This window comes from Carcharodon carcharias, chromosome 6 (genome assembly GCF_017639515.1).
Source record: "Carcharodon carcharias isolate sCarCar2 chromosome 6, sCarCar2.pri, whole genome shotgun sequence".
NCBI lineage: Eukaryota > Metazoa > Chordata > Chondrichthyes > Lamniformes > Lamnidae > Carcharodon > Carcharodon carcharias.
The window spans coordinates 182,762,071-182,777,201 of NC_054472.1; the positions used below are offsets into that span (position 1 = coordinate 182,762,071).

Consider the following 15,131-nt stretch of genomic DNA (forward strand, 5'->3'; position numbering starts at 1 on the left):
TGGCTTTTGACTTCATTAAAACCTTTGTCCAAACATGGAGGAAAAAGCAAAACTCCAGACGTGAGGCGAGAGTGACTGCCCTTGACATCAAGGCAGCATTTGACCGCGTGTGGCATCACGGAGCCCTGACATATTTGAATTTAATGGGAATCAACGTAGTAACTCTACAATGGTTGGAGTAATTCCTCATGCAAACGTAGATGGCTATGGATGTTGGGAGTCAATCATCTCAGTCCTAGGATATTGCTGCAGGAACTCCTCAGGGTAGTGCCCTAGGCCCAACCATCTTCACATGCTTCATCAATGACCTTTTTTCCATCATAAGGTCAGAAGAAGGGATGTTTCCTGATGATTTCACATTGTTCAGTACCATTTGCAACTCCTCAGGTACTGAAGGTGTTGCTGCCAACATGTGGCAAGGCCTGGACAGCATTCAAGCTTGGTGGAAGTAACATTCATACAAGTCAAGGAGCAACTCCAGCAAGAGAGGATCTAACCATCTCCCTTTGACATTCAAAGGCATTACTGTCACTAAAACCCCCACTATCAACATCTGGGGGTTACCATTGACCAGAAGCTGAACTGGACCAGCTGTATAATTACTGTGGCTGCAGGAACAGGTCAGAGACTGGGAATTCTGAGGCACGTTACTCACCTCCTGTCTTCCCAAATCCTGTCCACCATCTATAAGACACAAGTCACTTGCCTGGATGGTGTGTGGCTCCAACAATACTCGAGAAGCTCAACAACATTCAGGATAAAGCAGCTTGCTTGATCAGCACCCAACCGTTGTGTTAATACCATTATTCATGGTGTTAACACCATTATTGCTATAAAATAGGACCAGATGAAGTTCTCAATGGACAAAGTAATGGGCATTCTGAATTATAGGTGTTTTTAAAAAGAAACTTACTTTCTTTTCCTGTAGTTAACACACAATTGGATTTCTATTATAACGTGTAGTGGTCTGTCTGAAGCAGAAACATATGAGGCTGTAATTGCAGCAATCTCCTCCCCATTACTCAAACTGGGTACTGGTAACAGTGGAAAAATTCGATTCCAGTGTCTGGCAATAATTTTAATATCATCCCACCAGAGTTGCATAAGGACTGATGGAACCCTGGTAGAATTTCATCTATATTTTCTTAGAAGCTACTATTAAAGATGTCATTGGGCTCTTAGAAAAATTCAAGGCAATCAGGCAGAGTCAACATGGTTCTGTAGAAGGGAAATCGTATTTAATCAATTTATTGGAGTTCTTTGAAGGAGTCACATATGTTGTGTATAAAGGGGAACCAGTGGATGTACTGTACTTAGATTTCCAGAAGGCATTTGATAAAGTGCCACATCAAAGGTTATTGCAGAAAATAAAAGCTCATGGTGTAGTGGGTAACATACTGGCGTGGATAGAAGATTGGCTAGCTAACAGGAAACAGAGTTGGTATAAATGGGTCTTTTTCTAGTTGGCAGGATGTGATGAGTGGTGTGTCACAGGGATCAGTGCTTGGGCCTCAACTTTTTACAATTGATATAAATGACTTGGAAGAAGGGATTAAAGGGATGGTTGTTAAATTTGCCGACGAAAGTAAATTGTGAAGAGGATGTAAGGAGGCAACAAAGTGACATATGTTAAGTGAGTGGGCAAGGATCTGGGAAATGGAGTATTATGTGGACAAATATGAAATTGTCCATTTTGGCAAGAAGAATGAAAAAGAAGCTTATTATCTAAATGGTGAGAGATTGCAGCGTTCTGAGATTCAGAGGGATCTGTGTGTCCCAGTGCATGAATCACAAAAGGTTCGTATGCAGGTACAGCAAGTAATTAGGAAAGCTAATAGAATGTTATCATTTATTATGAGGGGAATTGATTCCAAAAGTAGGGAGGTAATGCTTCAGTTGTACATGGCATTGGTGAGACTGGTCTCCTTATTTAAAGAAAGATGTGAATATATTAGAAGCAGTTCAGAGAAGGTTTACTGGACTGAAGTAAAGAATGGGCGGGTTGTCTTGTGCGGACAGGCTGAACAGGTTAGGCTTGTAACTACTGGAATTTAGAAGAATGAAAGGCGACTTCATTGAAACCTTTAAGATCCTGAGGGATCTTGACAGGGTGGATGTGGAGAGTGGAGAATCTAGAACTAGGAGTCACTGTTTAAAAATAAGGTGTCACTGGTTTAAGACAGAGATGAGGGGAAATTTTTTCTCTGAGGGCTGTGAGTCTTTGAAACTCTTCCTCAAAAGGTGGAGAAAGCAGAGTCTTTGAATATTTTTAAGGCAGAGCTAGATAGATTCTTGATTAACAAGGGGGGGGTAAAAGGATATTGGCGATAGGCAGGGATGTGGGGTTGAGGTTACAATCAGATCAGCCATGATCTTATTGAATGGTGGAGCAGGCTTGAGAGGCCGAGTGGCCTACTCCTGCTCCTAATTCACATGTTCGTATGTTCTTTTGTGTAGCATCATAAAATAAGACAGTTTGTCGAACATTTAAAAGTGCAAGCCAAATTTCATATGCTGTGACCTCTATAGCACAGTACTTTTATCTTTAATTACTTTACTTTTGCAGAAAATGTTTTAAAAATGCAATGAGAATTTTAAGTACTTTGTTAATTATTAATAATACTGAAAATGTGATGTGACTTACAGGATACAATGGCAAAACGCAACACTGTGATAGGAACGCCGTTTTGGATGGCTCCAGAAGTGATCCAAGAAATTGGCTACAATTGTGTTGCAGATATCTGGTCTTTGGGAATCACAGCAATTGAAATGGCAGAAGGCAAGCCGCCCTATGCAGACATTCATCCAATGAGGGTAGGTGGCAGTTTAATAATGGTCATTATGGCAATTATAAATGTAATTGGGGCAATATCAGTTTTGCAACATAACACCTGAAGTATTGGTTTTAATAATGTAACATGGCATGGAAACCAGATATAGAATTATATAGAATCATCGAACAGTTAATATATAATTTTATGATGTAAATTTACATATTATGCATTAAATATGAAATCTACCAATCAGTACATGAGAAGGAAAAGAACAGAAGGATATGCTGACACAGTTAGATGAAGACAGGTGTGCGGAGGTTTGTTTGGAGTATAAATGATAACATAGACTTGTTAGCCTGAATAGCTTCTTTCTGTACTGTAAGTTTTATGGTGCTACTTTGCTTAACTTGCCATTTTCAGATTGAAGATCAATTGTGTCTTCATCTGACTCTGGAATGCGCAACACAAGATACCCCTCTCGAGGCAGCCATCTCATACTTTGCATTGATGCTGTGGGGTATAACTTTAGTGCTGTGTCAAACTGGGTTTAACAAGTGATTAGGCAAATTATTGTGCCTTCTGGATACATTATAAACTTGTCAGTCTTTTTTCTAATGCTTTGAAAACTGATGCAAATTTATCATCATGGCTTGGAACTTTGTGTATCCATGCTAGTTTAAAGTCAAATTTGAAAAATCAAAATTATATAGTTATGTTATGCTAATTTAATTGTCCTAGCTAAACTAAGTGGCACATTGATTGCAGCTGTGTTGAACTTAAGGTGAGTTTTATACTCTGGGCCTGTTTATTGGGAAATCCTCTTAGAACAATTGATCCTCCTCATCCTCAGGTACCATGCCCAAAGAGAGCATGTATTGGTTCATGATTGTGCTTGGCAAAGTTGCTGATGCCTTCTGCAGTATGGTTGACCAGGAAATTCACCTGCTCTTTACCACCTGCTATCAGGCGTATTGGAAGGATTTACAGACTATTAATCAACCTGTTTGGCTACATTATGAACACACCTTCCATGATCATCAAGTCTTGAAATGGAACTTGAATCCAGAGCTTATGGCCCAGTGGTAGGGACACTGCCACTGCGCCATAACACCTTCCAGAACAATTGATAATTTTTTGAAATAGTAGACTCTTAATTGACTCCAGAATTAGAAAGGAAATATTCTTGCTCACGGTTTTTTTCTCCAATTTCTCTAGGTTTTCATAGGGCATTTGAAATTAGAAAACTGGATTTTCTTTTAGGTTGTGAGTCCCCATCTTCTGACATGCTGTTCTATTTGTTTATAATGTAGAAATCTTTAGATACCACTACAGTTGTGACTGAAACAGGTACATTGTCCAACCAAAACTTGCATTTATACAAGAAAAAAACCCCTAAGCTGCTTGATAGGAACATAAAAATGTATGGGTTGGAAGCCTTCTCAAGCGCAATTTTGGATAGGCAATAAATGCTGGCCTAGCTATCGATGTCCACTTCCCTGAAAGAATGAAAAAAGCTCCATTCAGTCTCAGATTGTGGCCATTTAGGGGAATGAAATCATTGGCACTGCAATGGAATTTTTGGTGGAGACAAAGACAATGACTTCAGTCTTCCAAGTATTAGGAAATTGCAGCTCATCCAGGGCTGGATGTCAGACAAACAAGTTGACAATGCAGACAGTAGAGGAGTTGAGTAAAGTGTAGGTGAGGCAGAGCTGGATGACATCAGTGTAATGTGACACTTGATGTCATGTTAAGGATGATGCTGCTGAGGGGGATGTGGAGGTAAGAAATAGGAGAGGGCCTAAGATAGATCCCTGGGGGATGCAAAGGTGATGATTCAGGGATGGGAAGAGAAGCTAGCATCGGAGATCATCTGGCTGTGACTGGATAGGTATCAGTGGAACTAGGTGAAGGCGGTCCTACTCAACTGGGCAGCAGAAGAGAAGGATTAGAGGAGGGTGGCGTGGTTGACAAAAGGTTACAGTGAGGCCAAGGAGAATGAGGAGGAATGTGCACAGTGGTTGCAGGCACATAATATCATTTGATACTTTGATTAGGGCCATTTAAATGCTGAAGCAGCGTAGATACTCAGAGGTTCAAATGTGGAATTTAGTGGGTGGGCATGGACCTGCAGGTGATAATCCATTGAAGGACTTGGGAGATGAAAAGGAAGTTGGAGCCAGGGCAGTGGGCTACAAGGACAGTGGGGCCTTGTGTAGGTTTGTTTGAACTCTGAGTGATGACGGCAGATTTTAAAGAGAGGGTGCGAGTACCTGAGAAGGAGGAACTGTTTACAATGTCAGCTAAAATAGGGCCAGGAACTGATGTTATGATGTCAACAGTTTAGTGGTAATTAAGTCAAGAGACAAAGAGGTAGGTCTCATGAGCAAGATCAGCTTGGAGAGAATATAAGAAGTCAGAGAGAAACTAGACAATTATGTGACGTCAAGTCCATGGCAGGTGGAGGACATTAGCTTGGTGGGTAAGGGAGGGATGTGGAAAAGACATCTGAATGAATGATTTCAACCTTGGTTGAAGGAAACAGGACCCTTAAATGATTGTAGTCCAGCCAAATCTGGCAATGAATGCCAAATCTAATTGTGTGTCATATGTCCAAGTTGTTCAAGCCTGAATCCTTTGGACTCCAGGGCATGAAGATGGAATTCATATCAAGCAGAAAAACCATTGTGGGAGAGAGTAAGGGTTTTGCTACAGCAAGTGCATAATAGCTTGAGCTGAGGGAATAACTGAGCAGATGGACAGTTACAATAAAAGAAATACAAGTAAAAGGCTATGCACCAATTCAGCAGAAATGAATGGATGCAGAGGAAGTTCAAGTTGCAAAGGCATGGCAAGGATTAGGACTGACATGAGTTGGTTGTAAACAGGATAGGGAGGAAACAATAAGAGGCTGGAATTTTCTGTCCCCGTTGGCATTGGGCGTCATGGCAGGTGAGAGCAGACAATATGGTGGGAAGGCCAAAAATCGGTTTCACAACGTCGTGACACCAGTTTGCGATCATCCGCTCTGCCCGTCATGAACCATGTTTCCTGCTGCTGGATGTTGGGGACATCATGTTAATAGATCTGCTTATCGTTATAAGCCTGCTTGCTGGAATCATCCCTCCACACTGGATCGTTCGGGAATCACACTGAAGTGTTTCACAATTGTACATCAGTGACAACAACCTGGCAAGCTGCACTTTGCTCAGGACTTCGAGGTTTGTTCACCAACCTTTCTTTGGGCAGCACTCGTGGTCATTAGCACCAGGCTTCAAAGGCAGCACCACGTCACTTTTAAGGGGGCTCACGGGCAGGTCTCTACCTTCTAGACTAGCCGTAAGGCAGGGGTGGCTTTTCAATGGCTACAGGGCTAGGGCTTGTTTGGGGAAGCGGGTGAAGTGGCCTGAGGCAAGGGAAGAGGCTGCAGGGCGAGGGCTGTACTGGGGAAGGGGGGTATCCCAGGTTATGTGTAGGGGCACATATTGATCTGTGCAAGTGACCTCAAGTTAATGAGGGCTGAGGAGGCAGTCTCCAGAGGAGATGAAGCCTGATGGTGGTGTGAGGGTTTGTATGAGAGCGTGAGTGGTGAAGTCCCTTTAGCGGTCAGTGAGTGAGATGCTAGTGAATGTGTAATGGCCTTGTGTGAGAGAGCTTGGAGTATTTAGATGGTTGCCTTACCCTGGTGGCACGGATGAGATAATTCATCTGTTTTTTGCACTGGATATTCAACCTCTCTTGTGTAGCATTGCCACTGCCTCCCAAGCCAGAATGGTGAGACTGATGGGTCTCCTGTGGCCAGAGCGGAGTAAAGGTCATTGCAGCGGGTCTCCACGGTGTCCAGAAAGCATCCCAGGGATGCATCACTGAATCAGGGGTGATGTGGGGGCTGCAGTCTTCTTGACTTTTGGGGCCATGCCTCCACTGGTGCCCTCCTGAGCTATAGCATTGAGAAAGGTGTGCGCAGCTGCGGTTTAAGTATGACGCCCTCTGTGAGAAAGCGGCATGGTAATCGCGTGATGGGCAAATCGGAAGCTGCCCACTAGTGAGATGGCGTGTTTCCTGTGGCTGCAAAATTCGTGAGGCGGGAATGGGATGATATGGCATGAAAAACTGCTCGTGTGGCCAGCGGGTAAAATGTCCTTTTTCCTGCCCACTACTGCACTTAGTGCAAATCTGGGACGATTCCGCCCAAAGATGAAGTCAGAGATAAAAACAGAAAATGCTGGAAATACTCAGCAGGTTTGTTTTGATGATGGCCGGCCTGCTGATAGTTCACAGACCTGAAATGTTAACTGTTTTTCTCCGCAGAGATGCTGCCAGACCTGCTGAGTACTTCTCTGATTTTATTACAAATTTTCAGCATCCACCGTATTGGTTTTTTTTTGAAGTCAGTGTCCTGTGACTTGTAAATAGAGGGAAGTCATCTTGTAGCACTCATCTGCTCAGGTTTGGAGATTGGTGTGGAGGGTGAATGATTCTTGGAGATTTTATTTAAGGGGCAGAGTGTCAAGTGATTGATCTGCCAAATGTATCATATAAAAAGATTAACACTCGTGAATGTGACACATGCACTAACTTGCCATGTTGAGCCTGCATTATTAGTTAGAATTCATTTATGTGGCATAAATGCTTATGAGGTAAAAGCAATTTTTTTTGGAAAGAATTTTGGCCTAAATCAAAGAACTTGCAGAAAGGTTAGTAGAACTGATGAGTAGAATGTCTGGGTTTAACTCTTGTAATGTTAAAACTTGGAAATGGTTACAAAAGTAGAAATTAGAAATTGTAATAAATTCTAAGTAATTATTTTTGATTAAATTGGAAAGCCATGTGCAGAATTCACAAACTAACAGTTAAGATTTGATTTTGATTGTAATTGTGCCTGTAAATAGAGATGTTATACATCTGAGAACATTTTAAAAATTGAATTTTTGTAATGCTGGATAAAAGGTGAGAATTCCAATGCAATGGGCTGTTGCAGTTGAGTATTTGCAAAATGCTGTGAATCCTGTAACAAGACGACTGAGAGCTGTATGCCCATGTGCCTTCATGTTGACTAATATTGAAAGAGGAAAATCCATTCAGTTTTATTCTGTTATGGTTAAATTGTATAAAGCTGCATACACATCCTTGGGTATATCAGTGTGCCAACAAGTGCTTTTTAAATTAATTATTTGAACATGACATTTGCTTCACATCATCTTCCAATATTTGTTGAGCTAATGCTGTTGAAAAATAAATTTTTAAAAAATCAAGTGGCATTTTATCCAGTGAGTATTTTTTCCAGTGTTATTTGACCTGACTTCATAAGAAAGCTTGGAACTGTTAATGTTTTTGTATTTTGTCATAATTAGGGTATTTAATTGTCAGAGGCAAGCCTGAAAGCCTAAGCTAATTTTCCATGCATTTCCTGAAGCTAGTTGAAAGTTTGTGGTCTTTAATGCTAAACTGTGTAACAGTAGAATGCACACTGGAATAGTCTTGTGTCCTATTTTGCTCTAGGCCTGTTGGCATATCCACAAAGGAACTGAACTGTCAGTACACTGTTTTCCCAGTTAGCTACACTTATCCTTGTGTGGAACCATTATCTACATGGGGTTCACTAGGCAGGAAATAGCAAATACAGTAAAAACAAGCTGAGCCTCTCATCACTGTCAGACATTGCTACAGATATGCCATATTTTAAGAACCAGTTCAAGCCTAAGGACAGCAAAAGTTCAAGACACAAAAACCCTGAATACTTGTAATTGAAGGCTTAAATCTCGACATGGAATGAATGCAAGTGAAGCATTATTGCAGAAATTCTCCCTGAAATTTTGACTTGCAAATGTTGTATTTCTTTTGCCAGTTAAAGTATGAAGCTGAAGATGAAATATGATGAGTAAAGTGAAAACTTACATCGTATAGTTGTAAGATGTTTGCATGTTAGATGTTGCTGGCATTTCACCCAAACCTTCCTAGCTATGGTAATGCCATAAAAGATCTCCCAGACACCAGAAGAATTCAAACCAAACTTACTTGTTTTCTTGAGAAATGTGCTGACTAGAAATTAGATCTATGTATTCATAACAGAAAATTATGACTTTTCAATACTTCTTTCAACTTCAAGCATACTTAAAGTGTGATTTCCTTTTATTGAGCTTTTAAAATTGGCATGTTGGGAATTGTCATGCCAATTACATGGCAATTCTACAAGTAGAAATCTTGAATGAACTAACTTACAATTTCATTGCTTTAAATGGCATACTATTTTAATAATACATTGGAAAGAAAGAGTGAAAATATTGTACTTAAAACCAACCTCTTTGACCAAGTTTTTGTTCATTTTCTCTAAAAACCCTTCTTGTGGCTTGGTGCCAAATTTTTGTTTGCTAACGCTCCTGTGAAGCAGCTCGAGAAATTTTCCTACATTAAAGGCACTATGTAAGTCCAAATTGTATATGTAAATAGTGAACAGTTGTCTGAGCACTGATTCTTGTAGCAGACTGCTTTCCATCTTTAGAGGTCTGAGTAACTACCCTTAACCTTTTACCCTCTGGTTTCTGTTTTACAGTTTGCTTGCTATCCATTCTGCTACTTATTCCTGACTCCATGTGCTCTGACCTTGGTCATGAGGCTGCTTTGTGATATTTTATCAAAGTGCTTTTGAAAATCCAAATATATTCCATCTATTGTATTACTCTAGTCCAGTCTTAAAACTCTACACGAGCAAATTGTCTAAATCAGTGTTGCTCAATACATTAGCTATTAGCCACATACAGCTAATTAGGAATCCAGATGTGGTTAATTGCATTTACGATTCGTAAATAAAACATGAATAATCATTGGGTAAGTGATCTCGGTGAGCATTTGCACAGTGTATGAACGTGTACTTGAGCCTTTTTGTGCATTGTCTGGTAAAGTGGCAAGATGAAATCCAGAGTTCTATGAGTGTTTTTGACCTTTGAACTTTACTTCCTTATTTACTGAATGGTGTAGATGTTTGTAATGCATTAGACAATGTTTGCAGTGTAGAAATAGGCAATTTAGCCCAGCAGGTTCATGTAGGTGTTAATGCTGCGCATGAGCCTTCATCTGATCCCATCAGCATATTCTTCTATACCTTTCCTTCTGTTGTGTTTATCCAGCTTCTCCTTAAATGTATCTATGCTATTTGCCTCAACTTCCTCTGGTAGGGTTTCCACATTCTATAAACACTCTTGGTAAAGATTTTTCTCCTGAATTCTGTATTGGATTTATTTCTATCTTACATTTATGACCCCAGGTTCTGGTCTCCCCTGGAAGTGCAAACCTGTTCTCTATATATACACTATCAAGCCATTTCATAATTTTAAAGATGCCCATTAGGTCACTTGTCAGTATTCTTTCCTCTTAAGAGTGTTTTCAATCTTCCCTGATTGGTATAATTTTTCAGTTCTGGTATCATCAATGTAAATAACTGTTGCACCTTTTCCAGTACTTTTGTAAACTTTGTGACCAACCTTTTCACGGGACTCTAAGTGTGGTCTAACCAAAGTTCTACACAAGTTTAACTTATTGGCTTTTTAATTCTATCCCTCTGGAATGACCCACAATTTTTTGCTTTTTTTTAACTGTCTTATAAACCTGCACCATTACTTTTAGTAATTTATGTACCACATTCCCAATCCCTTTGCTCCTCTATAATAATAATAAAAACAAAAAAACTACGGATGCTGGAAATCCAAAACAAAAACAGAATTACCTGGAAAAACTCAGCAGGTCTGGCAGCATCGGCGGAGAAGAAAAGAGTTCTGTCGAAGGGTCATGAGGACTCGAAACGTCAACTCTTTTCTTCTCCGCCGATGCTGCCAGACCTGCTGAGTTTTTCCAGGTAATTCTGTTTTTCCTTTGCTCCTCTACCCCATTTAGACACTTATTTTCCAAGGAGTATGTGGCCTTCTTTTTCTTCAACCCAAAATGTACCACCTGACACATAAATTTTTAAAATTTTAGATTTTCTCAATCTAGGTTTAGATTTTCTGAACCTAATTTGTTAATTACATACTTATTCTGCAAGTTGATGAATCTCTTCCTGTTTTTGTTGCAGTCCCCTTCTGGATTGACTCTAACCCGCAATTTAGTATCGTCTGCAAATTTTGAAATTGAACTCTCAAGTTCAAATTGTTGATGTAAATGGTGAACAGTGGTCCCTGCACTATTCCTTTTGGAACACCAATTCCCAAGAAACTTTGCTTTATCAAATTTGACATCAAGCCACATTAGGAGATATTAAGATAGATGACTAAAAAGTGGTCAGAGAAGTAAGATTTGAGGACAGTCTTAAAGGAGTTGAGTGATGGAGAGGCTTAGGGAGGGAATTCTAGAGCTGAGGGCCTTGGCAGCTGAAGCCACAACTGCTAGTGTGGATTTAAAGTTGGGGGTGCACAAGAGGCCAGAATTGGATGAGTGCAGAAATCTTGGGTTGTAGGGCTGAAGAAGGTTACAGAGATAGTGAGGGGTGAGGTCGTGAAGGGATTTTGAATGAAGATGAGAATTTTAAAATTGAGATGTTGCCAGACCAGAAGTCAGTGTAGGTTGACGAGTGCAGAGGTGAGCAGGATTTGGTGCTAGTTATATACAGGCAGCAAAGTTTTGGATGAGTTATAACTTCCTTACTTTTGTGTTCTTTGTTTCTATTTATAAAGCCATGCATCCTTTAACTTTTTTTTGAAAGTACTTTTTTAACTGGTCTGCCACCTTCAAGGAGTTGTTGATGTGAACCCCTTTTTTTCACCCCTTCATAGGGTGTGGGCATCACTGGTCAGCATTTCCTGCACTTCCCATCTCCTTGAAGGCCTCCCATTTATTATTTACTGTCTTATTTGCCAATCTTTATTTCCAATCCACCTGGGCTAGATCTCTCTTTAACTCCCTGAATTAGTCCTCTCCGAGTTTGCATATCTTCACCTTTGATTGTTTCTCGTCCCTTTCCATAGTGCCTTTAAAAGTAATTTTGTTGCAATCGCTGTTTCCCAGAAGCTGTTTCATTAAAGCATGATGCACGTGCCTCATTTCATTTCCCAGAACTAGATCCAGCACTGCTTCCTTCCGTGTTAGGCTGGAAGCAAATGATAAAAAATAAAGTTTTGTATACATTTCAGGAATTCCTTACTCCATAGAACCATAGAACGCTACAGCACAGAAAACAGGCTATTCGGCCCTTCTAGTCTGTGCTGAAATATTATTCCGCTAGTCCCATTGACTTGCACCTTGTCCATAACCCTCCAGACCTCTCCCATCCAAGTATCTATCTAATTTATTCTTAAAACTTAAGAGTGAGCCCGCATTTACCACGTCAGATGGTAGCTCGTTCCACACTCTCACCACTCTGAGTGAAGAAGTTCCCCCTAAACCTTTCCCCTTTCACCCTAAAGCCATGTCCTCTCGTGTTTATTTCTCCTAATCTAAGTGGAAAGAGCCTACTCGCATTTACTCTGTCTATACCCCTCATAATTTTGTAAACTTCTATCATATCTCCCCTAATTCTTCTGTGCTCCAAGGAATAAAGTCCTAACCTGTTTAATCTTTCCCTGTAACTCAACTCCTTAAGACCCAGCAACATCCTAGTAAATCTTCTCTGCACTCTCTCAATCTTACTGATATCCTTCCTGTAGTTAGGCGACCAGAACTGCACACAATACTTCAAAGTTGGCCTCACTAATGTCTTATACAACCTCACCATAACATCCCAACTCCTATACTCAATACTTTGATTTATGAAGGCCAGTATGCCAAAAGCTTTCTTTACAACCTTTTCTACCTGTGATGCCACTTTCAGGGAACTATGTATCTGAACTCCCAGATCCCTTTTGTTCCTCCGCACTCCTCAGTGCCCTGCCATTTACTGTGTATGTCCTACCTTGGTTTGACCTTCCAAAATGTAACACCTCACACTTTACTGCATTAAATTCCATCTGCCATTTTCTGGCCCATTTTTCCAGTTGGTCCAAATCTCTCTGCAAACTTTGAAAGCCTTCCTCGCTGTCCACAACGCCTCCAATCTTAGTGTTATCAGCAAACCTGCTGATCCAATTCACCATATTATCATCCAAATCATTAATATAGACAACAAACAACAATGGTCCCAGCACAGATCTCTGAGGCACACCACTAGTCACAGACCTCCAGTCTGAGAAGCAATCATCCACTACCACTCTCTGTCTTCTCCCACACAGCCAATTTACAACCTCTCCATGGATTCCAAGTGTCTGAACCTTCTGAACTAACCTCCCATGTGGGACCTTGTCAAAGGCCTTACTAAAATCCATGTAGACAACATCCACAGCCTTTCCTTCATCTACTTTCTTGGTAACCTCCTCGAAAAACTCTACAAGGTTCGTTAAACACGACCTACCATGCACAAAGCCATGCTGACTATCCTTAATTGGCTGTCCAAATAATTGTATATCCGATCTCTCCGAGCACCTTCTAATAATTTACCTACTACTAACGTCAGGCTTACTGGCCTGTAATTACCTGGTTTACTTTTGGAGCCTTTTTTAAACAACGGAACAACATGAGCTACCCCCCAGTCCTCTGGCACCTCACCCTACCATTTACACCATTTTTTGCTACAGTCCACATTAGGATAATTGAAGACCCCCATTCTCACTGCTTTTGATTCTTCAATTTTTTTATTGTACGTGAATGAGTAGCACTTTTATTCATTCTTCTGGATATGAGCAAACAATGGTGAAACTGATGAGCGGCACAACAAAACTGAGAAGGTAGTGGCTCAGATTTTGTTGGAGTGGAGAATCTCTTACTATGCCCCATTAAGCTGGACTTCTTCCCTTGCCCTTCAGCTTGAATATTTTTTTTTGCTGTGTCCACGACTGAAAATGCGGACTGATAACATGGCATTTGGGACATTAATCAATGATGGGATCCAACGTGTATCTCCTTAACCAATGAGATTTAAGGCTTGAGAAACAAAAAACAGCAAAGATGGAGAAGGAAGCAGTGTACTTTAGACTCAAAACAGGTACAGAAAGCAAAGTAAGGAGAGGGAAAAAAAGTTGAAGAGAGGGAAAAAGTCAAAAAAGATTTACCTTTTGGCAAATAAACATCTATTAATGCCCATTTTTGCCTTTAATGTGCACTTGATGTATGTGACAGTTAAATATCATCTTGACTGATCTGTTTCTACAGAATAAAGCCATCTCCTTGCATCTTTTTGTGTAATCAAGTAGCATACTGCCAAGGGCATAAGTATTTGCAATTTGATGACCCTAATGAAATGCTAATTGGGATAACATAGTATGCATTGATTTCCCTTTTATTCACCAGAATAAGGTTTCAATTAAGTGTATGAGCTCATCTTTTCTGGTCAAGATGCAATTACAAAGGAAATTTGAACCATGTATTTGAGTTGATGAATGGATTTCCTATATTTTGATTAATCATGCTATAAAGTAAGCAAGGATTTATACAGTAATTGAAAGATTGCTCTAAGTGCATTTATAGAACATTTTTAACTGAAGCTATTCCTTTTTTAAAAGTGAAATGTATTGGGTAATGATGTATTACTATTTGTATGTCATAGCTACTTAAAAGATCTTTATAATGGAAAAGCTAGGAATATGCTTTGTCATTGTTGGAGCCGAATTTAGCTCTTTCAATAGAACTGAGGTCAACTTGGACTTCCATTTCAAAGTAGAAAAATATTAAATTAATATTTTATGTTCAGTCTTTGGCATTCATCTTGAAATTTCTATTCCAACATTGAGGTTCCATGGAAGAATGTAGAAGGGTATTTTAAATACAATAGTTGGGTCCTTATATGTTTAAAATATGTTATAACTTCTGGTTCTACAAGTTACACCAAGCCAGTGCAGGTACTGGACAATAGTTAAAAGTAAGTTGGCTCCTGCCATACAGTTATATATGAGGCTTTGGAGACAGTTTGAAACCTGAAAATAGCTTTTGTTCCAGGGAGAATCCTTCAGCTTTGATTGCCTTGAAAGAATACAAGAACAGTACAAGTTAAATGGTAGATGATAGAAATTGCACTTAGTGTGGTTTTCAGTAGCAGTTGGGCCTGAGAAAGTTTGCTACCCAAGGTGTTGAAGTCAGTGACATTTCATTGAATGGTTATAGCACAGGATGAGGCAATTTGTCCTGTCGTGTTCATGCTGGCAAAAGGGTGGGACTTGTGCTCAGACCCTCATATGGCAGGACAGCATTGCACTTGCTAGTGGGGGAGGGGGTGTCTGAAAGGAGCCAGGCTTATAGGGTGGGGTCCGTTGTTGTCGTCTCATTCTGTGTGTCCAAGGGAGGCAGCTGCATCACACGCAAGGCAGCTCAACAGCCAGAGAAGGGACCTCGAGTTTGAAG

The 15,131-nt window shown here is 40.3% G+C and overlaps 1 protein-coding gene across 4 annotated transcripts in view; it reads left to right on the plus strand.

Annotated features, from left to right (window-relative positions):
* The window catches only part of stk3 (serine/threonine kinase 3 (STE20 homolog, yeast)), a 425,519-nt gene that overhangs the window by 132,669 nt on the left and 277,719 nt on the right, over positions 1-15,131 (plus strand). For all 4 annotated transcript variants that reach the window (XM_041190243.1, XM_041190244.1, XM_041190246.1 and 1 more), the window contains one exon: positions 2,647-2,814. In XM_041190243.1, coding sequence (XP_041046177.1) covers positions 2,647-2,814 — 168 coding nt within the window. The remainder of the gene's footprint in view (positions 1-2,646; positions 2,815-15,131) is intronic.